General features: G+C 39.9%; 1 protein-coding gene and 1 long non-coding RNA gene across 3 annotated transcripts in view; one reads left to right on the top strand and one right to left on the bottom strand.

The window, feature by feature from the left end:
• Positions 1–25,453, bottom strand: part of Rora (RAR related orphan receptor A) — a 671,520-nt gene that overhangs the window by 71,778 nt on the left and 574,289 nt on the right. The window contains exon 1 of one of the 2 annotated variants that reach the window (XM_078049530.1): positions 22,971–23,165. The exons of the other annotated variant lie outside the window; for it this stretch is intronic. Within the exon in view, the coding sequence (XP_077905656.1) occupies positions 22,971–23,001 (31 nt within the window). The 5' untranslated portion in view covers positions 23,002–23,165. Of the gene's footprint in view, positions 1–22,970; positions 23,166–25,453 lie in introns of those variants that run through there. 2 annotated transcript variants of the gene reach the window in all.
• Positions 21,682–24,331, top strand: LOC144377727 (uncharacterized). The gene is made up of 2 exons (XR_013438757.1): positions 21,682–23,673; positions 23,796–24,331. It is a non-coding gene; the product is annotated as an uncharacterized LOC144377727 (long non-coding RNA).

Genomic DNA, 25,453 nt, shown 5'->3' with positions numbered 1-25,453 from the left:
GGTCTGGGTCTTTCTGCTAATACCTGGAAGCAGGAGGCAGGAGAAATGGGAATATGTCCTCAGGTTCCAGGGATTCCTGCCCTTCACCTCTCCCTTGCCTGAGAGCTCCTTTTTCACTGTTCCTGAAACAGAAGTTTATCCTGAATCTAAGCATCCTTGCATTGTTGAACTGCCAATATGGTTTTATATGTTTTCTTTTTGTAAGTAAAAAAGATGGGCTTCTCTGAGAGGAGAGAGCAGGTAGTTGCTGAGTAACAAGAAGAACAAATGCATAAAAGTTAATTGAGTAGTTTTGATGTATTTCATATGGATGGTTTGTATGGCTTTACACCAGACACCTTCCCTGCACCCCAACCCTGAAAAAAAAATCATGATGGCATTTCCTGGAGTGTAAATTAGATAGGCTGATGATATAATTTATAGGAGACCTTTCTGTGGTTAGTGTCTTTTCTCACTTCTTTCTCCTGGCATTTAGAGTCTAATCATTTCTCTGTGGTAACAGGTATTATATATAGAAAATTGGTTGAATTAAATTAACCAACGAAAGTGGTTTGTTCACCTTGCACCTCCTCTCAAAAGAAACCCAACATTCCCCTTTTACTAGGTTCGAGTCTTCAGAATGATGCTTAGAAAATATGAAGTGGATGCTCAATATGGATTAGCTAATGACAGCAGTGATTCTGGTCCTCACAATCATTCAGGGGTGGGATGGTAGTTAAAAGTGAAAATAAGACAACAGGGGAAAAAAAAAACCAAAACCCTGACAATTGGTCTCCTCATTCACTAAATAATGAGTACATGAAACGGCAGTTTTACCCCCAAACAGGGATCCTGTTTACAGCAAGGATAGCTCAAAGGATGAACTGGCTGGAACAGGGGGAGGGTGAACAATGAAGGGTAAAAGAGGGATGCAGACAAGAAAGGTTTTGAGCAAGTTAAACCTCCTGGCAACAAAGGACACACAGAGAGCGAGGCCAGGCAGCTGAAGCATCCTTTTATTCACAAATCAATGGAAGTTATTCAGGCCAATATGGTTTGATTTAACAGATATTAACTACAGCTAAAGTGATGCAAATACGTCAGCAAAAGGAGAGCAAGATAAACACTGAGAAACCCACACTAGCTTAAAAAAAAAAGGAGAACAGAGACTGACATTTAAAGACCAGATTAAAAGGATAGGAAAAACCAGAGATGGGGTGAGCATGAACTCCCTTAGACAGTGAAGGGGAAAGAGCCAACAATCCCCCTGCTTATTAGACTCAGAGAAAAGAGAGAAGGTGGCCATAAACCGTAGGCAACACAAATACGGCAGGGGCACTTAATGGATATCTGTTGACTAACTCATTGTGCATGAAAAAATTCTTTCCTTTCTGGATCTGAAGATAAATCGAGATTTTTTTTCTATAGTGCCGTTTTTAATAAGTTTTTGCCCTTTGGAGATGTTGAAACTATGGGCAGTGTTAATGATGATTCTAAAACAGCTGTTCATTTAGAGAAATTTCCAGGAACCTCGTCTGGTACCCCTGACACAGGTGCCATCACAGATTCAATTAGAGGGTCATGATACAGTAGTTGGAGCACTGGACTAAGAGTCAAGAGACCAGGGTTCCAAAATTGGCTCTGCTGCTAAGTGGGTGATGCTGGGCCAGCCACTTAACCTTTCTGAGTTCCTGTTTCCTCTGGAGTAACAACAGTGGCTTGGACTAGATAACTGTCAGGATCCTCTTGTGCTCCTGTGCCGGCAGGGAAGCACATTACCATATTAATCACGTTTTTCACCCTGTCTCCATGTTGCCTTGTACAGCCCAGTGTTGCAGGGCAGATCAAAGTTCTTGTTTTTTCCTCTTTCTTTCATTTTGCCTGCTAGTGGCTTGTCAACAGTACCTTATATAATCAATGCTGGAAATGTTTATCCATCCGTATTATCTGAAGGTTGTTATTTACTGTTCTGGGTATTTTTTTCCCCCTTGGGTGGAGGGGTAAGGGGAAGAATTTCACTGTGTCTCCCGCAGGAAGACCACGGCAAACAGCAAGGGTATATTTTCACAATGCTAAGCACAAACAGGCACTGTTTTGTTAGCTTCCCCGACACAGTCTGAGTTCACTGGAACAGTATCGAAGTGGTTTCTTTCCTCTGTTTCCCTGCATCGATAAAGACTATATTAAAGCCCCAAGTACATTTGGGTCTTCCTTTTGCTGGTACTCTCAGGGGGAATTATCCCCCCCTCCCTTTTCTATGAAAATAAAAATGATAGTGCAGACCAATCACAAGTTTTGATAAAAATGTAAAGCCTACTTTCTGAAGAGCTAAACAGACCTAATACATCACATATGGTGCTTTTTTTTTTTTTTGTACCAGGGATTTAACTCTGGGTACTTAACCACTGAACCACTTTCCCAAACCTTTTTATTTTTTATTTAGAGACAAGGTTTCACTGATTTACCTAGTGCCTCGTTAAATTGCTCAGATTGGCTTTGAACTTGCTATCTTCATGCCTCAGCCTTCCGAGCCCCTGGTATTACAGGCATACACCACTGCACCTGGCACAGAAGATGCTTTTTAAGATAGTAATATTACATCTAAACTCTTGGTAGCACTTAGATGAAGTATGAGCTATGGAAAAAATATGGCAGAGGAATAAAGAGACTCTGATTTTGGTCCTAGTTATCCTAGGCATGCCTTTTAATCTCCAAACTGCTTTATTGTGAACAGACTGAACTAGATAACTTCTCTGATCTCCTACAGTTTTAATATCTACAAAATGCCTAACTAGTTAGGGGACTGTTGTTTTAGCTGTCACATTCTGTGATGAAAATTACACTCATGACTAGAAAGTTTTCAAAATTCACTACTAGAAGATTAGGCCAACATATCAATTGATCTTACCACCTTTCTGTCACCTCATTAAGAAAGTAACAATTTTTACAAAGGGATGAGATGTGAGAGTGATTTATATAGATAAAAAAACATACCAGAACAAACTACAGGGCCCATAGGAGACGTTCAAAAATCCCAGTACTCCAAGATGGGAGAAGGAAGCCTAGCTAAATTGAATGCACAGATTCTACAGGTCTATGGGCAAAATACCAGCTATAACCTCATAGTTCTATGATATCCATAATTTGAATTTGGAGTGTTTAAATTATATAGCAAAGTTGAGTAGCCTTAAATATATAAAGCAGCTCTGTAAATGGGTGTAAGTGTGCTCATTTGTTAAAGGAGATGCTTTCCTGCCTTTCACATGTCCAGTAAGAGGCAAGGACTTGAGACTCACTTAGAAACTCATATGTCAGGGGAAGAAAATTTACAAGAAATCAATCACAGAATGAGCATGATATCTCATCTATGGATAGCTTTTTACAGCTTTCCTAAAAACGTGTATATGTGGGCCATATCTAATCATAAGGATGGGGAGTACAGATGGAGTATCCCTTCTCTGAAATGCTGGGGACCAGAAGAGTTTTGGATTTCTTCAAATTTTGGAATATTTGCGTAAACCTTACTGGTTGAGCATCCCTAATCTGAAAATCTTAAATTCTCCAAAATCCAAATTGCTCCCCACTCAAAACATGTAAGATTTTAGAGCATTTCATATTTTCAGATTAGAGATGCTCAAGCAGCATAACCCAAAGGGTTTAGCAAACTCACGTCTATGCTACAAAGATGGATCCGCCTGCTTTAACCACTGTTAATAAAACAAACAAACAAAAAAAGTGGCTTTTTAGTCATACTTCCTTCTGCCATTAAAATATATCTATATATCTCTATCTATCTATCTATCTATATAGATATATAAATACTTATTATAACACTTATTTTTGAAGTACTTACTGATGGGCCAAGTACCTTAAATGCATTATCTCATTTCATCTTCAAAATAACCCAATGAGGTCAATGCCATCATCACCTTTGGTAGTAGACAAGAGCAGAAGGAGTTAAGCCCTATGGCGAGGAAGTCAAATCACCTCTGTTCTGGATAAATTTGCCAAGTTCCAAGTGTTTATCATGAATACCTGGAGGAAAAACCACCTGAGAGGCAGCTGGCAATGATACTTCTTCACGGTTTGGGCATAAGTCCTGACTAACATGTATTAAATTACCAAGCATATCTTTAAATAAACGTGTGCTACAGCAGCTTCAATTCAAACACCAATCTTCAATGTAATAATTACACCGGCTGTGACACGAGCTCAGCCCAGAGTGTATTTTTATTTTAACAAGCCTGAGTAAGTACATGAGTGTGGGCTGAGCTTTTTGCTCGATAGTCAATACTTGAAAGCTGGCTCCAACCTTTAATTTAAGCATTCGCTTGTAGCACCAACAGGGCTACAGGGTTTCTAGTATCAAAGACACACTCCTCCACCCTTTCATGGCCCTGCTTCTGTAAGCAGCGTGATTGAACTGCGGTACCACAGAAACTTGTTTTCCCTCCTCCTGGCAGCACAAGCCAAAACACTACTGCCCCATTCATCTTTGCGACATCATAATGAAGTCCCTGAATCAATTTATAACAAGCAAAGTGCAAAATCCATTGAAGGAGGCTTGTGGCGGATGTCTTTCATATATCTCTCAACAGCATACGAGGGGCAAAGCATCGGCACAGAAACCCAATCATGTCAAAGAAAGGTCCTTTGCTACATCCAAAAACACTCCCCCCGCCCAAACCCCAAAGATTAAGAGAAAGGAAGATACTGAGAACATCTGATGGTTCCTAATGAGTCCTTGTACCTTAAAATCATTTGACAAAATTCCTCAGCGGCCTCCAATCACTTTCAGCATAACGAACAACTCCCTTGGAGCGACAGTGAGGGCCTTTCATGGTTTGAACCCTGCTGGCCTCCTCTGGATGCCTCATTTCCAGCAGTTCCTACAGGCCACACTGAACTTCTTGCTCTTCCCAAACTTGCCTTGCTCATTCTCTAGCCTTTGAGAATTTTCACAGGCTCTACCCTTTGTTGGGAATAACATTCCTTCTCTTCAAAGCTCAGCTAACCCTTCACCTCCTCCAAAAAGCTACTCCTAAACCCTCAGTCTGATGAGGGCTTCTCCTCTGTAAAATGCTTCTGTCATATCCTGTATTCCTCTAATCTGGCATTTACCCTATATCATGATTTCACTTCCACCCCAGGGTCTCACTGGCCTAGCACTTTGTACAGTGCCTCGTACACATCAGATGCTTAATAAACTTCTATTTGTATGTTGTCTCCACTGAAGTGTTCAGAATGAGTCCCCAGCCTAACCTCTGAACCAGAAACAATGGATTTTGTGACATTCCCATGGTGCTGGGGCCACTGGGTCAGAACAGCAGAGGAGTAAGCCCAGCCCTGGGAGTCAGACAGACTCGGCCTCAAATTGCAGTTACACACTAGCCCTGTGATCCGGGACAGGTTGCTCTGCCTCTCTGAGTCTCAGCTTCCTCCTCTGTAAAAAGGGGGATGAAAGGCTAACGTTAAGTATTAAACATGGTAATCCATTTCACAGTGTTTGGCACAGAGGAAGCGCTTTACAAATGATAGGCTTGGAACACGTAATACTGGTTACAATAGTAGAGCTTGGGTGATGCAGGATTAGAGGCTTCTTATGTTATATGATGAGAAATAGCCAAGTTGTCCTCCCATCAGCCCCCATCTGACCAGGTCACAGGTCACATAGGTTTGGGCACTAGCAGTGGCCCCTGTGAAAGTACAACGTGTGCCAGCTGAGATAAGCTTGGATGGAGTCATCACTGCACTTCAAACTTGTGTATGTGACAGGTACCATTCCCCATGTGGACCAGAGCATGACGATATTCATAACACTTGTTCAATGTCTATTTATTCTAAATTATTGTTCTGTGTGAGATGTATTGAGTGCCTTCCATGAGTCACTTCTTCCAAAGTCCCTATGAGGGAGAGATATTAGCTTTATCTTACAGATGATAAAACAGGTTATATGTCATGTCCAAGGTCCTTGGGCTTGTATGTAGCATTACTGGGAATTATATCTTATATTTGGAAAAATTTCCAAATTCATATTTGCTCTTATATCCATGCCAAGTTTCTTATAGTTTTCCTTTTTCATTTATCTCATGTCATCTGGAAGAACCAGACATAATGGGACACAGACCATAACACTGGACTTGGGGACAGGAGGAGGGCTGGAGAGATGTACCCTGCTGTTCATGGGGCGATGGCACAACTCTGCCCTCAGCTGAGCCAGAGGACCTCTGCAAGCTGTGAGGAAGGAACAATTTGACAACAGCCCAGTCAGCGGATGCCAGCTTCACTGGCAGAACCTGTCCTAGAGCTAGAACTTGCACACAAGCATCTCAGAAGACTTTCCAGTTCCTGTGATGACGTCTAATACCTTCTGATTCACTTTTTTCCTTCCCACATACCTGGCAGCTTGTTCAAAGCCAATGATTACAAAGAGGAAAAAATAAGGGTGGAGAGTTGGGTCTTCATGATAAAGAGATATTGCTTCGCACGCACACATAAAATATACAACTGCCTTTAGTTTACCAGCACTCAGGTAGAGGATTTGATTTTACCATGTGAAATAGTGTAAAGGAATTGGGAATAAGCAAAATGTTTGTTAAATTCTGAAGCTGAGTCCATTCTCAGCAATGAGAATGTCTTACTTAGAACTGCCCCCCCAACTTTTTAAGTTTTACATCAAAGCGCAACAGGCATACAGAACCATGCATAAAGTTATAAACATGAGCCTAATATATTTTAAGAGTAAGCACCCCCAGAACCCTTTGGTTTTTTGAATAGTTTTCTATGCCTTGGACAAAACCACTGAAAAAATACAACATCAAGTATATGAAATTTATTATTTTAAGTCAGAAAGGAAAATACTGGAAATTTAATAAAATATAATGCCGAAAAAGAAAAAAAAATCCTTTTATTTCAAAGAGGATAATTATCTTGGAATTTTATTTTCCAAGTTGGAAAATTTGAAGTTTTGTTTTCTTTTTAGCCACAAACAGGCATGTAGCTATTTCTCTAACTCTTGAAAAAGCCAGGGTTTCCTCAGCTTTGTCTTCCTAACAGCCCTCCCAAGAACAGGATGGCTATCTTGGCTTTCCTTCCTCTTTGCACCCATTTTCCCTTCCACATTATCCTGTGAGTTCTTCTGAAACCAAGTGAGCTCACTCTCCACAGCCCGTCTCATTTTGGGAAGATTCACAGATGAGGGGCTTTTCTCCCCAGCAGGCTGGCTATAGGCCATTGCACGACTTGTTCACATCACATGTGCTTCAGCCTCTACCTTTAACTGGCTAATAAAACCATGAAGGAAGGCAGATACCAGATACCCTACTTCTCTAAGACTGATCAGGCTTCAGAGACATCCACTCCTCCCTTAATTATGAGCAGCAGGAGCAACACCCTGGAAATTCAGAATGTGCCAACGTGCATTTGCTCCCATTCCACTGACAGTCTGATAGGAAACCAAACAAAACACAAGACCTGCATGTCCCTTACTTGATAATAACAAAGAGGTGATGCCCAGCTACAAAGGGCAATGTAAGCTTCCATATATCAGATGCCAACAAAGTGATTATAAAATTAAAAAGAAGCATCTGGGCATTGCTTCCTAACTGCATGCTATTTTTCACAAGAAATTTCAGGGAAATTTGGGGTTTTATGCATTTAATTAATATAATGGAACTGGTTCTGCCAAGTGTATCTGATTTTAGTTGAGGGCTAAGCCTTGTTGTTACAGTTCATGTGCCAACAGATACCTGGACATAGTTCCCCCATGGAGGAGGTCTGAGGGAAAGTGAATGGCATAACTTGTATCAAGGGGTCCATCACACGCATGGTGACAGGACCTACCAGATCTTCTAATCACTGCACAGTCGTAAAACTCATATGTGCCTATGTTAATGGAAAAAGTATCTCAGCTACCAAGAGTTCTGCAAGTGGTATAATTGTGCAAAATATTTTTCCTCTGTGTAAGTCCAAATGAAAAAGTAAAATAGTAGGAATTTACTAGTACTGTTTTTGCTAACACAGGTCACAGATGATTAAAAAATAAACTGTAAATCCTCAGGAAACCAAATTTTATGCTAGATCTCTGTTATATTAATATATAGAACAACAAAAGCTGAAAATAGTAAGATTCTGTTTTTCTGCTGATAAAGATGAAGAAAATGAGGATTAGATTTACTCTTGAATTCCATGCTTGAAAGTGTTCTGTTTAATAAATAATTTGTAGCCAAGCTGATAAATCTGCCTAAATTTAGAGCCTGTCTGATTGTTACCTCCTACTTTGTCACAGAATCTTCTATGTCTCGTGGAATAAACTATAGACCATCAGCTCTCAAACTTTCTGGTCTCTTATTTCCTTTCATGCTCTTAAAAGCTCCAATGAGCTTTTGTTTATGTGAGATTATATATATATATATATTTACTATGTTAGAGGTTAAAATGTGGAATGTTTAAAATACTTAAAATAATTCATTTTAAAATAGCAATAATAAACTCATTAGACTTTAACATAAAAAATAAGTATTTTTTTTAAACATAGTAAAAAGAATGCCATTGCTTTACATTTTTGCAAATCTTTTTACTTCTGGCTCAACAGAAGACAAGTGGGATATCTTGTCTGCTTCTACATTCAATCTGTTATGTTAGTTTCTTTTGGCTAATATATGTGAAAAAAAATCTGGCCATACATAGAGCTGGAAGAAGGAAGATTATTTCAAATAATGTTGAAAATTCTTTGACGCTATCCTAAACCTAACAAGTGATAGTTTCTTAAAGGTTAGTTAGAATAAGGAACCTAAAAACTTACCAGTGACATTTGTACTCTATTAAATTCAAATACACTTGGCATGGATCCTTTACCCATGCACATTTTTATAATATCCTACACTGGTCACATGGAAACTATTAGTTCTTTCAGTTTGGTAGCATTTTTGGATGTTGACACATCCCATCATCAGATGTGATTATATCAAGGAATCATACTGATTAATATCACCACCCACACCATCGAAAAAGTATCTGGAAGCTTCAAGTTCATGGGGTTGGATACAAGTCTTCCAAAATCCTATTTTTTTCCTGAAACACTGAATTTATTGGCAGTAAATACTGTCAACTTTTTTTTTTCTTGAAATGACAGGCTCATTTATTTCATTTTTGAGAAAATAATGATACATACCCAAGTCTGAGTAACCAGTCAGTCATTCTATTAACAAAAATGGCATTGCATTAAAAAAGCAGATCATTCAGCTCTCAGCAGTGGCACAAGGCCTTTTCCCTGGAGAAAAACATGGTATGGAGCGGATGTGCTTTCTGCATACTTTCCATTTTGTTATAAAGTTTATTTAAAAGGTGTGTACTCAAGGGTCAAAATTTAGTTTTTTTTTTTTTTTGCTGAAATTGTGCTATCAACTGAGACAAACTTTTAAAAAATGTATGTTTTTGAATGCTTTGAGTTTGGAACCAGGTATTATTTATCAAGAAAAATTAAAAGCAAAAAAAAAAAAAAAGCTTTGTAGGAACTCAAAATTTGATAGTTCCTCACAAAGCTGTTTGAAAACCATTGTCTTTTTTTTATTATTGGTTGTTCAAAACATTACAAAGCTCTTGACATATCATATTTCATACATTAGATTCAAGTGGGTTATGAACTCCCATTTTTAACCCAAATACAGATTGCAGAATCACATCGGTTACACATCCACATTTTTACATAATTTAATAGACTAATTTTTTCCACTTCATCAAGGTTATTCTTCAACAAAACTGGCACTTTGTTTTTTTTTGTTTGTTTGTTTGTTTTGTTTTGTTTTGTTTTTTAACAGCAAGTGCATAGCGATGAAGGACAACTTAACCGATAGCACAGGTTGATGTTACTGCCTGATTCCTGCTAAGGGGCCAGCAGTTTCACCCACCGTTGCTTTGAGCCATTAATACTAATGGTCAACATTGTAAAAAGGGAAAATGATATTTTAGTACACTTATGCAAGTAGTTTTTTATCTCTTGGAACCCCTGAGAGGGAATTGGGGACCCCCGGCATCCCTGGATCGCACATAGAGGATTTCTAAATACACTCTGTAATCGTCTCAATGCTGTGTCCTTGTGCAGTTCAGGTAAAGAAGATTTAAAAGGCTTATTTCTGTCTCCACCCACCTGCTCTCCCTGCCTAAACAAAAATTTAAATTTCCATTGTGATAATTCAATATAAATTGTGTGTGTAGAACAAACAAACAAACAAAAGTTACTCTTGATGTCATAGGCATTTCCTCCCTAACAAAGAAAGCTCTTCTAACATGCTATTGAGAAAATTAACAAACTCTCTTGAGTTTCAGGAAATATGATGTGCTTGGCCACCCTTTATTCCATCTAACTCTCCACCCTCCCAAACCTTTCACTTTGGGGGTATTTTGAATGAGTTCTTAGCAGTGTCCTCAGAAATAATTGGGTGTCCTAATTCAGCCACATGCAAATTAATGCTCCCCTAAAGAGGCCTTATTATAATTTCCAACCCTTGATGTCTACATAATCCCCTATAGTTCTTTAACTTCTTGCTTTCTAACTCTGTTTACCGATGCACTACTTTTGTCAGCTCATATAGCATCAATTAGTAACACAGTTGTGTTTATTAGGTCTCCCCAGAGCCTTGAGAAAGCTGCTTTGTATTTATTAATGACTATGCAGAGAACTACTATTTTTTCAATAGCATTTAAAAATGAGTAAATTACTGAAGATGAAATATAAAAGAACCTCAAATTTCAAAGGCAAGCATAAAAAAAACCCACCCATAATATGTGCATGGCAAGTTTTATTTTCAATTTAATACCAAGGAGTAGGTCAATTCTAGACTCTTATTTTACTTTGGGCATTTTGGAGTACACATGATTTGAGTTAAAGAACCAAGGTACAGATTTGGTGATTAATTAAAAGCGGGTTTAACAAGTCTAAAACTCATTATCACACACACCTGTTAGGTAATACATACCTGATTCAGCAAAAATCTACCCACAAAATTAATTTGAAAAAATTAAAAAGCAAGCAAGCAAAAGAGGAAATAACAACAACAAACCAGGCACAACTCCACAAATTGATAAATGTCAAGCATAATTCCCAAGAAACAATGTGAAACACACCCAATTCATACACTTTTATTTCATGAATAATTCCATGTTCTATATTAGATGAGATCAGAACTGCCCAGGCTGGTACAGAATTCACTACTGAAGGAAGCCAGAGAGACCAATCTTTCCTAACTAAACTTAAAGTGATGGGGAGCAATTATAGTGTTCATTTGCCCTCTTTTATATTCCTGGTCATTTATGAAATGAAGACACTGATCTGCAAAAATCACTTTGCATTCATGAAAAGAGCTCTGGGAGCTCCCCCTGAGGATCTGGCTATGAGGCAGAAACATACCTCAGTGCACTTCCTTTGTCTTGTGCTCCCCCTTTGAAGTGCAAGTCACTGGTGGAGTAAGCTGTGATCGCTTTGATGTTGAACTTGGAGACTTTATTGTTACTAGCATGCCTACAAGGAGAGCTGTCAGTCACTTCTTACATCTGAACAACCATGTTTCTTTACAGCATCACTTTTACAAGCATCAATCCTTAAATACATGTTTTCACATTCCTGCTGATTACCACACTATCTTTGGTGGGGAAGGGCTGTGCTCAAATATAACTACAGCACCCACATTTTCTGTAAACACCCTGAGGCATCATCAGATGGCTGGTAACCAACCTTCTTCAACAAGAGAAGCCTGAGTGCAAAACATATTTCTAGCAAATGAAAACATTCTGAAAACACTCGAGCCATCTTAACAGTCAAAATGAGTAGTTTAGCCAATATTTCTCCTAAGCAGCCATTGAAATCACATAGAAACTTCCAAGCCACTTCAAAAGGGATTCAGAATGCAAGAGCAGCAGGGGACTTAGAAAGGCTGCCAAAACTTTGAGACATCTTAACTCATCTTAAACAACTTTGTTTCTCTGCAGTGTTGGAAACAAAACACTTCTGTTACATGATTTTGCTTGGGTCAGAAACATTGCTTTTGAAATAGATTTCTACCAGACCAATTGTTTTGTTAAACAGTATCACTTTCAAAAGTTGCTTGCTATCATGGATGCAACCTAAGTTAGAGGCTGACATTTTTTATAATCTTTGTCTAAAGCAATCTGTTTGGATGTGTGTACAATGTATACAATTTCTTAAATACATACAGGAAAATAGGCAATATGTTAATCTTTAAAGATCTCTGTTGGAAAAGATACGGCTCTAATTTCATTTGCCAGCTCCCATCAGATTTCTTTCCAAATTATTTTATCATTTCTGGAACTGCTTAATATCATTAAATCCCACTGGGAAATTCCACACAAAAAGGAAATAAATTTAAGGTGCTTACACCACACCATGCTGGTTTATAATGAACGGCTATCTTTTTGAATAAATGTTTTAATGAAACTCAAGTTTTAAGAGATACAAGGTCTCAAGTGAGGAAGTAAAATGCTAGAGCTTACTTCTATTCTTTCCTTTTGATAAGCTTGCAACACAAGGGATACACTGTTCCTATTTGCTAATAAGCTATAAACTATACATTAGGAGACAATTTCTTTAGGTTTTGGACCTTTAATATTTGGTAAAGAATAAAATTAACTGTGTTGTGCAGTGGTTAAGGCTATTACAGGCTTTCCATTTTTAAGCTACTCCCCACCCGCTTGGTTTTAACTCAACCATCAAAAATGGAAAAAGCTTTAGGCTAGAATTTGATAAATAAACTATGACTGTAATTTACCAGAACTAAGTTTGGGCATATTTATTATTAATATTTATGAAAACTTTCATGTTTTTAAAATTTATTTAAATAGTTGGCATACAGTAATTACCTCTTTCTACCTTAAATTTTCACTTGCAAAAGGAACTGATTAGCTGATTAAAGCACCTATAGCAATTATGGGTTGAGACAGGGAGTAAGGAAGCCAGGAGGCATTTGTTTGCTTCTTGTACATCTCATACAAGAAACTCGTCCATTTTCTTGCCATGATTTTAATAGAATGGTGGAGCTGGAAAAGATCTCCATGGCTATCATGTTAATGCTCCAGTTTTACAAAGGGGGAAACTAAGCCACTGAGGCAACACAACAATTATTGAGCAGCAGAGCAAGATGAGAACCCATGTCTTCATCTTCTCCCATCCCACACAAGGAGGTTTCCACTACTAGACACTGTTTTGCTACACCAGGGATCAGGTGACTCATGTACAAAATAAGGGTGTTGGACCTGAGAGGTTTCTCAACCAGAATCATCTGTGTAGCTTTAGACATTACCAATACTTGAGCCCCACTGTGGACCAATATGTCAAAATATCCACTAACAGAGTCTGGGCTTCTGTATTTCTTTTAAAGCTCTCTCTACTGACAAGGTTGGGACCTAAGAGAGCAGATGACCTCTAAGCTCCCTTCTAGATCTACTACAGGGTGTTCACCGTTGGCTGGAAAAAAAATCTGTGATTCATTTCTCTGATGTTCATCCATGAAGCCATATGATTTCTAATCCATCAACACTGTTTTTATCTTGACTTCACTTTTCTCACTGTATTTATCTTGTTCATTTATATTTCCTTAAATACTGTCTACCTCCACTACAATGCACATTCAGGAGGCCAGAGACTATGTCTGCCATGACTACTGCTGTCCTCATAGAACACTGCCAGGAGGGGCTGGCATGCAGGGTTGAGGGTAGCAGGTGGTCTTCCACACCACCCAGAGCAGTTCTTCTATCTGATTTACTACTCTAGAATCCAAGCTGCATGAAGGCAGTCATGTCTTTGTTTGGAAGCCCCCATCTCCAGAGCCTGGAAACAAGCGGATATGTGCCAGGCATTCATGCCTGAGAAAGGTCATCTTGTTGATAGGAAGCACCGAGGAGCTTGGAGGGCACTGAAACCTGTACTTTGTTGCTTAAAAAAGCAACATAGCAAAGACTTCACTGTTTCCTCTGGAGTTGGCCTTGACTCTTGTGGTAGAATCTGCAGCCTGCCCCCATTTAGTGGTCACAATATTGGCAAGACCCAGCCCTGGAGGCAGTGAGGGCTAGAATTCATTGTGTTTATGTCACATGGAGGCCAGAGCTGCTGGATAAGGCTTTATCCTGGGAGAAATAGGGGGCCTGCAAGAAATCACAGGGACTTAACAGCACCCAAACAGCTTTAGGATCCTCCCTGTTTGGGCCATTTGGGGTAAGAGGTTTGGGGTAACAGTTTACTTCCTCCTAAGCTCTAATAGGAAGGGAAAAGTAATCAGAAAAATATTTCAAGTGTGAATAATATCCAAATAATGGCAGAAATTGCTCATATCGAACATCTCTTCCACTCTGAAAAGAGATTTCAGCAGACCAAAGAGAGGTGTGTGTTTCCCCGAAAACCATTTACCTTTCTGAGCTTCAGTTTCTTCCTTCTTAAGGAAAGATGGTTAGACTAGAGAAGTGGTTTCCTCACAATCAAAAGAGGAGCTTTTGTAAATGCAGAATCCTTGCTCTGCCCTAGACCACCCAGAGCAGCACCTGTGTAGGTTGAAGGCTTCCCTATCTACACTGGAGAATAAGAGATATCTGGGAACCACTGAAAGACCAGAGAACTCTCTTGCCCATCCCAATTTGGACAGCTTAGGAGAGGATTTCACAAAGTGAGGCATAAGGATCATCTGCATCAGACACCTGGGAACCTGTTTAAATCTGTGCCTTCTTTGCCCCACTCTGACAGAAACAGACTCCTTACAAGTGGGACCCAGGACTGTGTGTGTGTGTGTGTGTGTGTGTGTGTGTGTGTGTGTGTGTGTGTGGAGGGAGGGGCAGGGATTGGACCCATAGTTACATCCCTAGCCTTAATTTTTTTTTTTTTTTTTAAATTTTGAGACAGGGTCTTGCTAAGCCACTAAGGCTGGCCTTGAATTTGCAATCCTCCCGCCTCAGCCTCCTAAATAAGATTATAGGCATGCACCACCCTGCCTGTAGGAATCTCTGTCTTCTTAACATATTCTCTGGGGTTGTGGGTTATATGCCACAATTTCAAAAACCACCATTTTAGGCAGGCATTTAGAGCAAATTCATGGCTTATCTGGAAGAAACCACATTCACATGCAAGTATAAGGTTGACCTTATTAAATTATAATACAATTTCATTGGATTATTTTGCATGTTGCAAAATCTCCATTGTTTTAAGTGGCATGTAGCTCATAGGAACTGCAAATCCATAAGCCCAATGGTCATAATGCAGGCTTCTCCGGTTAAGTGTGGCTGCCAATTTCTCAGTGCATTTTTAAAAATGCTGATTCATGGTTGAAGACGTTTGATCAGGAGGAAGGTGTCTCAGCTCTATTTTAAAAGTACACAGGTGACACCAGAATTACCCAGCATAGAAAGGCCCATAAGTATTTGCAGAGACAAGTTTATATATGTTTATCCAGTGTTCTGAATATCTGAAGTAAGATAAATAAAAAGGAGGAAAAACCCAACAACTAAAAAATGAAAACAACATTCTGTGAAAAAGAATACTTCTCATGTGGTACAAGAATCACACTTTTGGGTGGCGCAGTTTGAAAAACAGTTTGCTTCAATAACTGATCTAAACTAAACCACAAGTCTTCACTTCTGAACCACTACTTCATTTCTATGATGAAAAGGCAAAATAGCAGGGTTTCCTTGCTTTTTCCCCCCTCTCTTGTTTTTCTTGAAAAGATTCATCTTCATCTTTCTAGTAGCAGTCAGTGAACATGTCATCCTTCAACAGCCTGGTAATCACTGTTCATTGCCATGACCTTGGTTAATCTAGCTTAGATGGGAGGATTTGACATTGTGAACAATGCAAAATTATGCAAACCTGCATTCTTACCCCTCTGTGCAGCACCAGAGATAAATGAGATTTAAGGAAATAGGAAAAGCAACATTTATTCCTCTGACTCCTACATAGTAATCAAACTGTTTCATGATTGTTTAACATTTGACACAGCACTGAAATCCAGACTCACAACTCATTTCTATTTATCCTAAAATTATGCCAATGAATTTTATGTTTCTACAGCATTTAAAAGCATAAAACCTATTATACTCAAAAGGCCTACATGGCACATACTCTATTTGATTTCATAGGCAAACTGTATATATTGAATGATCTAAGTCTTCAGAAACTAAGGGGTTGTTTTTGCATCTGTATTTAAAACTGTTTCATTGCCCCAAAAGATATAGTAGTTTACTTATGTCCAATTGTTTACCTTTTTAAACAAACAAAAGTCCTAGATTTAAAAAGGCAAAATGCTGGATTTCTCTGATGAAATTATTTATGACCTTTTTTTTTTTTAAATCAAGTGTAGGGGAAGAGAATTAGGTTGCAACTTTCAAAACAGTACAAGGATTACTACACAGGTCATGACAGTTGTTTACTCACAAAACAAACTCACTTAAATTTAATACAATTCATAAATTAGTTTTAACCTAGCTTAAGTTTTTAAAAAACTTTCCTTACTTCTTTCCAAACATTAAAAATTAATTATGTCTCATGCTAACATTTCTCATAACTGTGTAAAACAACAAATTATGCTTTTGAATGTGATGAAGAATGCCCTGAAGTAACTGAGAAAATAATTTCAACCTTTGACCTTCTCCACTAGCCTGATGGGAAATTCACTGGCACCTTCATGGTTTTTAGCGTTCAGTAAGCAAGTAACCACTAGAGGGCAGCCTTATCTAGGCTGTAACACTACCTTGCTACAAAAAAAAAAAAAAAATCTCATAAATGCTTCTAATGTTCCTATAATTATTTTTGCAATATTTTTGATTCCCTTGATCCCTTGATATTTAACAGTCAACATCATTTGATATAGAAGTACTCCTACACAGTTCAAAATTCCACTTTCACAAATTACAATGCTAACACAAAGGCAGGTAGGTCATGAGAGGGGTTAAAAATGCAGTCTATGTACCTTAAAATATTTAAAATAAAAAGTTTTTTTAAAAGCCATTCCTTTCTCTTTATTATGTAGTGAGTTAAGTTCCACGTGAATCACACTAAATCTGGTAGTTGGGTTCCATTTTTGACCTCAAAATTTCAAATGGTTCTAGAAAAACTGAAGTGTGTTTGAGGAAGAAACTGATCAAGATTGTGGGAAGGCTAAACCATGAACTTTATGAAAAACTGGCCAAGGACAACAGGTATTAGGGGTTAGAGGGTTGTGTGTATATGTATGTGAGTGCTCAAATAGTCTTTTATTTGAAAGATGGATTAAATGTTAGGCCCCCAAAGAAAGGATCAGAATAAAGGGATTAAAAGAACAAAGGAGAGATTTAGGTTTGATATAAGAAGACTTTTCTAATTCAGCATGGAATAAGCTACCTCTAAAGAGAGTGAGTTCCCCATCTTCGGAGGTGTTCAAGCATAACCAATCATTTTGCAGGAATGTTGTGGAGAAGGCTCAAATGCCAATGGGATACTTATCTCGGTGACTTTTAAGGTTTCTTCTATCCCTGAGTCTCTATGAAATAATGCTTATTTGTTTTCAGATGAATATGCTTCAATCCAGCACTCAGAAAGGTAAATGCCTATCAAGTGGGAAATGAGCTTTTGCAGATCCACTTGGAAACTTTTACACTTCAGGTAATTTTCTAAAAGACAACAAATTTCTCAAGAGTATGTCTATAATCATACCCCTTGGCTGTCATGGACACATGAATTTTCTACTATATAAAGGCATATTACAATTAGAAGATGTATTTGTATTTTCTTTGCCTAAAGATAAATGGAACATATAGATAAATCTTTAGTTCAATTGCATCATTATAGTAATGGGTTACACAGGTTAACTGTACTTCGAGATATTCTATATTCTTCAGGAAAGTAAAGCTTACATTACAGCCGGATCCTCTTATAACAATCAGACTTAGTAAAAATCATGGATGAAGAGACCTAATGATAAGCAAATAAGAATAACCCCATTTGTACCAAATTGATTTTATTAAAGAGTAATTTAAAGATATTAGGCTCAGCAAAGTATTACATAATTGAATCTATTTTTTCCCATATAAATGCCAGAGTTATAATTTCCACTAACTAGATACAAAGTTATATCCAGGACATTTTCACAGCTTCCTCTGGGGGAGGCATGAAGATAGTGGAAATGAGGGTTCTGGTCCTTGCTTTACCAGGCAGGCATCAAATGGAAGACAGTGGCTATCATATATAACCCATATGAGCCTCAGTTTCTTCAGCTCAAAAACATGAACTTACTAGTGACTTCCCAGGGAGGACTAAATGAGATACAAGTGTGTAAATCATAAAGCCCAAACTAAATACAGATTAACATCATCCCCTATTTGTGAAATGCCTAGTAAACTTCAGAGGCAAGAAAATCAAAAGCAGAAAATGAAATCACTGGCAAACCTTGGGAATAAACTTAACATTGCTTTTTATAGCCACAGGAGCAAAGATTCTCAAGTTTTATTATCTCCTATTAAGATGATGAGGGCTAACAGGTTTTACTTAAAAAAGAAAATCTAGAAACAAAAGATATCCGTACTTTCTTGCTTATTGCCCATTGGTTAATATATGCTATTATTCACATCTCATCTCTGGACCTGCCACTTTGACAATTTACAGAAAAAGCACTTTTCTATCTCATCACACATGATACTGACATACAAAAACCTCTGGCAATGAATCTCTCAGTCCATAAGTGGAAAGGCCAGGGTAGAAAGAAGGTGTTCTCAGTGGAGTGACTAGATTGGGGACAAAGATGTAAATCACTCTTCAAAGGGTCAACATATGTACTATCTAATGTTAATTCAGACCTGATTAAGCACTGATAGATGTCTCAAAAAAATTTTTTTAAGTAGAGAAACAAAATTGGCGTAGCTGCTGAATCCATGTGTCTAATTTTTTAAATTACCAAATATGAATTATATAAATTAGCCTTGATTTCAACTAACAAGCTGTGAATATTTTAAATGCATGAATGTATTTCTATTACAAAGTAGTTTTAGAAGATTTGTTCCATACACAGGGTTTTACTGATTGTTAAAATTATTTAAAAGCATTTGAAGAAAACTGAACTCCAGGTCTACTTTCGCAGATTTTCCAAACATCCATCCATCCATTAACTTTTTCTTCTAGTAAATGCTATTTGTAAATATTATCTTCTTAGATTCCCCAGAGCAAATTACAGAGTTGGCTGGGTGCTATTGTAGGTGCTTTGCAATTATCTATTTGCTGATCTCACCCATTTTTACTGTGATTCACTTGAATGGGAGAGAAAGATGGGAGAAAAAGCAGTTTAGAAAACTATATCTAGTAGGTATTAAAAATCAAGACTTGAATCACATAGTATATATTTACTTTCAAAAGAATTATTTTTATTTATAAATTATTATATACCTGGACAGCATTAAGAAATTATATGGTTCTCAATTCAAATTGACGGCAAAGTGATTTACTTGAGCATGATGTTGCTTTGCATTTCAAGTGATGTGGTTACTAAGTACACAAAGCCAAGGGGCTGTCTATGAATATGGTACTTTAAAAATATTCTCTGCTTCATGGAGTACCCAGGCTTCCCCTCTACCCATGCACAAATGCATTCATACTTTTTCATCTTTAATAGAACTGACCCCTTCTCGTCAAATAAGCACTTAGCTCAGTACTGGTGGCCATTTGGGTTTTATCTTTTTCAGATCCAGCCATCATCATCCTCTGCCAATTCCACCCATCATAGGTTCCATAAATGGGACATAAATCTCAACGAAAGGATACCACAGAAAGGGTGCTTAAAATGAGACTAGGGATTGAATCCAAATTTCGCACAGTAAAAAGAAAGGGAGATTCTTCAAAACCATAAAATCATATGTATTAAAATTAGACATAAAACTAACCACCAAAATGTAGAGTATTTTTTTAAAGTGGTAAGGTGCCTTGCATTTGTATATGAATCAGGCTGAAAGAAGAACCTATTATGAGACAGAAATTCCCCTTTGGCCTCCCTTCACTTTTATAACTCCATTTACATGAACACAGGCTGAGCGCTCATATGAAGCAAAGGGACACACACTCCACTGAGACAGATGGAGCTCCGCATTTCTTTTCAGCTCTCGGCCGCTGGGTGACATTTGGCCAATGCACTTTTATGATGAGCAGAACAAGTGCTCCCCTGATTATAAATGTTATCACTGCCTCTTTCCGTTTGCCCAGGATGCAATCCAAATGGTAGTGGAATTTTGTTGTTAATTAAACAAAAACAAAACTGAAGGATGAGATGAGAGTTGCTCAAATGAAGATTTATTACTTCTAAGCATGAAACCACTTTAAGCCTAAACTTATTTGACAACTAACGCAGAGGAAGGATTTTCTTCTTTGGTGAGTTCAAAAGGCCTGATTTAAAAACATCAGTAAATCAGCCAACAAAGAGAATGTTTCTCTTTTATGGTTGCTTGTTCTCTCCTCCCTTGTCCACATGCAACCTCATATCCAAAAGCTATATTGTAAAGAAAGTGTTTCTGTTTTGCATGAAAAATCTAATTATACAAACTCTTACATATGGAACCAATTTAACTATTAAAACAGAGGCAGAAGGGAAGTATTTAATATGATTCTGGGCCAGGTTTTTTTCCTTTAAATCTGATATGGAAACATTTACGGCATCCCTCATTTTCCCACAGACTATTTTCCTTCAGTTAAAATTTGCACCAAAGCAAGATAATTCCATTAAAACACAGGATGTCATGATATTGGGAATGAAATATTCTAATTGTCCAGATACTGCATGCTCTGTCTCTGGCAGCTGAGCTTATAGAAAAATTTCATTGCCAGTACTTTGGAGCTACTTTTCTCAAAGCACAATGCTATGAATTTATTATTTTATGGCAGCCAGAGGTCACTCCAAGACAAAAGTGTGAACAAGAGCTTTTGGGGAGGGGGAATGTGTGAGATTCTTGTGATTCTACTAGTAAGGGATAGTTTGTAGTAGAACTTCACTTTATACTAGAACTATGTCAAAAGCCTGTGTTCTATGTAACATCAACATTAAATTATGAGAACATACTTTCCTTATTGTTTGGTGGTTACTGTTCATTGGTGGTAAAAATCAATTTAAAATGTCTCAGCCTCTGTTTTTTGAATTCAACACAAACTCCACTAAATAAAATGCATGAGGAATGGCATTGATATGCCACAATTAGCAAAAGCTCTTATATAATTTAAAGGAAAATAGGAGAAAATGTCTTCAAAAAGGCTATTTGAGTAATTTTAAACTTACAGGATTAATGAAATGCAGGAACATCTTGAAAGTTTTTTTTTTTTGCGGGGTGGGGGTGGGGTGGGGGACAGAAACAATAGATTTCTTTTTACATAAGAACTCGCTAAGAACTCTTTAACATATTTTTCTTCCCAAATGATTTTTACATGCTTAAGAGCGTGTATCACAGGAAGGTTTCCTCTCTTTTACTATATCAGTTGCATATTCTGAGCATGATTAAATCCCATTCCCCGCAAGCCTCAGGGGAATAGAAAGAAAATTTGCTTTAGGGCACATCGTAGAGAAAGATTTCATCTCAAGCAGCTCATCTTAGCACCCACTACGTTTCGACCTGTTAATAATTAATAAAAGAGATGCCACCCAATCTCTAGTGAAGAAAGGCAAAGCTCGGTGATCCGAAAGTAAACCCAGTTTAGATGCCAAACTGGTGTCCTGCATCCTGGATTGCTACAAAATCCCAACGTAGCAAACATTTAACGCGCCTAGGGCGCCCGCACAGCTGGGCAGAACCCACAAGACAGACTGGGTCTGCACCATTGCTGGGTGTTCGGGAGCCCTGTCTACCGCCAACAGATGGGGCTTAAATCCCCAAGCCCAGCGGCTGGGCCTGCGAAGCTGCTCAGGCAGATTATCCACTGCCCGGAACCAGCAGACGCAGGAGCCGGCTGAGTTTTTCCGGGGCTGTTTGCAACAGTCTAAGAGGGTGTCTCGGTTTCTCAGGGTAGCACTGGACGACTTCCTGCACACCTCCAAACTTTGTCTTTCCTATCAGAAACTTCCCTGACTTGCTTGCCATGGCTCCTTTCCTCCTCACCTGAAAGCACCTTAATCAGTCTTCCCACTAATCATTTCTCCCTGCCATCGGGCTACTAGCCCGGCTAAGGAGTCCTGGTCAGGGCGTAAGGCCGGGTGCGCAGGATTGGCCTCCACTAACCCGCGCATGTCGGCCCTCACCACGGTCTAACCTCCGTTACTGCCCGCGAATCTTGTGGGCTGATAAGTTGCCTTCCCACATCCATTTACAAACGTAAGTATCAAGTGGGGGTGAGCTGCGGCCGACGAGAGCGTCTTGGCAAGCTCAAGGCGCGGGTCTCGCTTGGGCCGCGCGCTTTCGGAAGTGGCCGCGGCGGGACGCAACACCGACCCGCCGCACTTCCCCGGCGGGCGGCAGCTCGGGCGCTCAGAGCCGCTGGACAAAAAGGGCCCAAGGCCTGGGGCGCTAACCAGTCCCCGGGGTGACACCACGAACCATTCGCACACTCTGCCGGGCCTGGCCACGGCGCCTCGCCTCTCCAACGTAGGCCGGAGCTGTCCGGGGTGCGGGCTCTGGGAATCGGCCGCGTTTGCCCCCAGCTGCCTAGACCCTTTCCTCCCTCTGCGAAGCGCGACACTCCCGGCAAACTTTCTTTTGGGAGCCCCGCCGGGTGCCAGGCGGACCCAGGCGACTGACAGAAGCAGACAAGCACGGAAAAGGGGGAGGTGGGGGGGAGTCCAGCCCGTGCGCCTTTGCCCCTAACAGGAGGCAGGCCGATCCCGGGGCCAGGCTCAGGTGGCGCCGCTGCGTTGGCCCAGAAGGCCCTGGCGGGGCTCCCTCGCCCAGCCCCGGGCAGTACGTGCGCTCGGGCAGGCGCGCCCACCCCTCCCCCTGCGCGCCCTCCTCCCCGCCCCCCGAGCAGCCAGCCCACCCGGCCCCGGCGGGGCGCCCGGGCTCACCTTTCATCGCTGCGATCACAAAATACATCATTTAAGCCGCGGTGCGGAGAGCGCAGGGAGAGCGGATTGTCCGACCCCGGAGCCCCCTCTGCCGCCGCCGCGCCGCAGCCGCCCGAGCCACAGCAGCAGCTGCCGCAGCTGCCCGCCCGCCGAGAGCCATCCCGAGCCATAAGAGGCTCCATGTGACCGGCTGACATCACGGCCGCCGCTCTGTTTACACCGCGCCCCTCCGCTTCCTCTCGGGGCGGGAGGCGGGAGGAGGGAGGCTGGCGCGCCCCAGCGCCGCGCCCCGCCCCGCCCCCGCGGGCAGGTGAGCTGCAGCGGCTTGGCGGGCCCACCCCGGCTCTGCGCGGCCCTCGGGTGCTCAAACCCCCAGCCTAATCTTCGTATGCTTGGTCACCTGTGGCCGCCCGGGAGCTTTCGGCGCTCAGCGCCCAGAGGAACGCGCGCGTCTCGCTACTTTCTCTCCCAACTCCGTGTGGCAAGAGACTCACAACCCGACGCCACTCTCTTCCTTTCCCGAGCCGTAGCCCCTGACAAATAGTCCAGCCTTGGGGAGAAAAAGAGAGTCTAGGGGGCTGCTTTTCCTCTTATTTTCCCAAAGTGCCCCAGCTCTGTTGGAAAGGTACAGCCTCCACTACGCAGGTGGAGAACGAAGCCACTGGGGACCGGTTCGAGGAAAGGAGAGAGCAGTGAGCTCCTCGTAAGTCTTTCAGAAGAAACCTTGCCTGGACGGGGGGAACTCCACCCATCCAACTCTTGGTAAACCTCTTCATACCAACATCTGAGGTCCTGGTTTTTCCCCACCCTCCGTCCCGCTTTCAGGACCACCAATACCTGGACGAAGAGCAGAAAATTGTATGTGAGTGACCTAAATGAGCTCCAGTTGCCGGTTGATTTGAGCCACTAAATTCTCAGACTTGTCATATCCAGCGCACTCTCCAGAGAACCCGTCTACAAGTAGAAAAGGCTCTAGTTTTCATACCCTAAAGATGAGACATTGTATTTTGGACGGGGGGGGGGGGAGTCTCTAAAGGCCAACTTTGCGAATTTTAACTTGTAAGACTTAATTTTTTCCAAATTTTGAAGCTTAATCCTTTTTACTAGCCTCATGGAAACGTAAATTATGACATAATTATTATACAGATGAATTTCCTTACGATGAGTTTCAGATGCTACTGAACCTAGAATCTGCATTATTTAAAACTTTGGTCATTGTATCTATAGTATTGAACATAACAGAAAAACATTCTCAACGGTACCTACTGCTGTTCCTTCCTTCGAGAAATTTCAATTCTTTCTTTTCTGCTGGTTTGTCCTCTTACAACTTAAAATATTAAATGGCTATTTCTTTTTATAAATATTAGATGGTCATTTTTTTCCCCATACAACTGAATAGCCCTTGCTTGAGTTGGGCCATAATTTAAAACACATGCAGATAATCAGCACTGTAGAAAACAAAAATTCACACACTCCCCACCCTCGACCCCCTTTCAGGGCAAAATTAAGTTTTCCAAGCATATACACAGTGCTCTAATTTAGAAAGCCAGAAAAGTCCATTGTCTTTCAATCCAACTGTGGCTTTATAAAAAAAAGTTTGATCTCAGATAAATCCATCCCAGTATAGTTTTTTTCCCTTTAGAATACTTTCCAAATAAAACCACCAAAATAAGAAATTATGAAAGTGTGAAGCCAAGACCTACCCATGTTAATTCAGCTGTCCAGCCATAGCAAAGTGGACAAGAGTTTCAAATGAATTAACCATACCCACTGTAATGTTTACAATTATGAAATTGAATCACACCATGTTCCCATGATGCAACTATTTCTCCCAGTGAGGCAACGCCTCTGTTACATGGACACCATCAATCAAATTTGGTTCTTGATTTCCTTTGTGCTAACAATTAGAAGAAGGAAGGATAAGACCAAACTATCCTGTTGGTAGGTCCTGGACCCAATTTCCTTTTTCTTATATTGTTAAAGGATAAAAAAAAAATCAGAGAATGCATTTTCCTAGTTATATTCTTCCATACTTGATGTAAATGAATTTGGATGTACAACTCTGAGAATTTACAATGTCTCTTTAAAACAGTATCCAGCTTTAGAAAATAATGCTTTGAAAATAACCAAATCCATTAGCTCTAGCCTGGCTGTCAGACATCTGACTCCAAGGTAAATAGTCTTACATCACTAGTAATCGGTATTTATTTCCAGACCATTTCAAATGAAATCGGTAATGGGGAGTGACATGTAACGTGACATATGCTCCTGCAATTACAAGTAGTAGAATTATTTTTCCTATAGAAATGTCCTCAATAGTAATATAATCTCATAATACTTACTTGAAATATTCACACATTTATTCAACAAAGACATTTCCAGGATAATGTAATACTGACCTTGCCCTTTTAGAAACGTATTTCATTCGCATCCTACAACTAATGAGCAACAGAATTTCAGATATTAAGTCCTAACCTTCCTGT

This window comes from Ictidomys tridecemlineatus, chromosome 5 (assembly GCF_052094955.1).
Source record: "Ictidomys tridecemlineatus isolate mIctTri1 chromosome 5, mIctTri1.hap1, whole genome shotgun sequence".
Lineage (NCBI taxonomy): Eukaryota > Metazoa > Chordata > Mammalia > Rodentia > Sciuridae > Ictidomys > Ictidomys tridecemlineatus.
The sequence above is the reverse complement of the archived record's forward strand: the minus strand, read 5'-3'. Positions and strand labels throughout refer to the sequence as shown.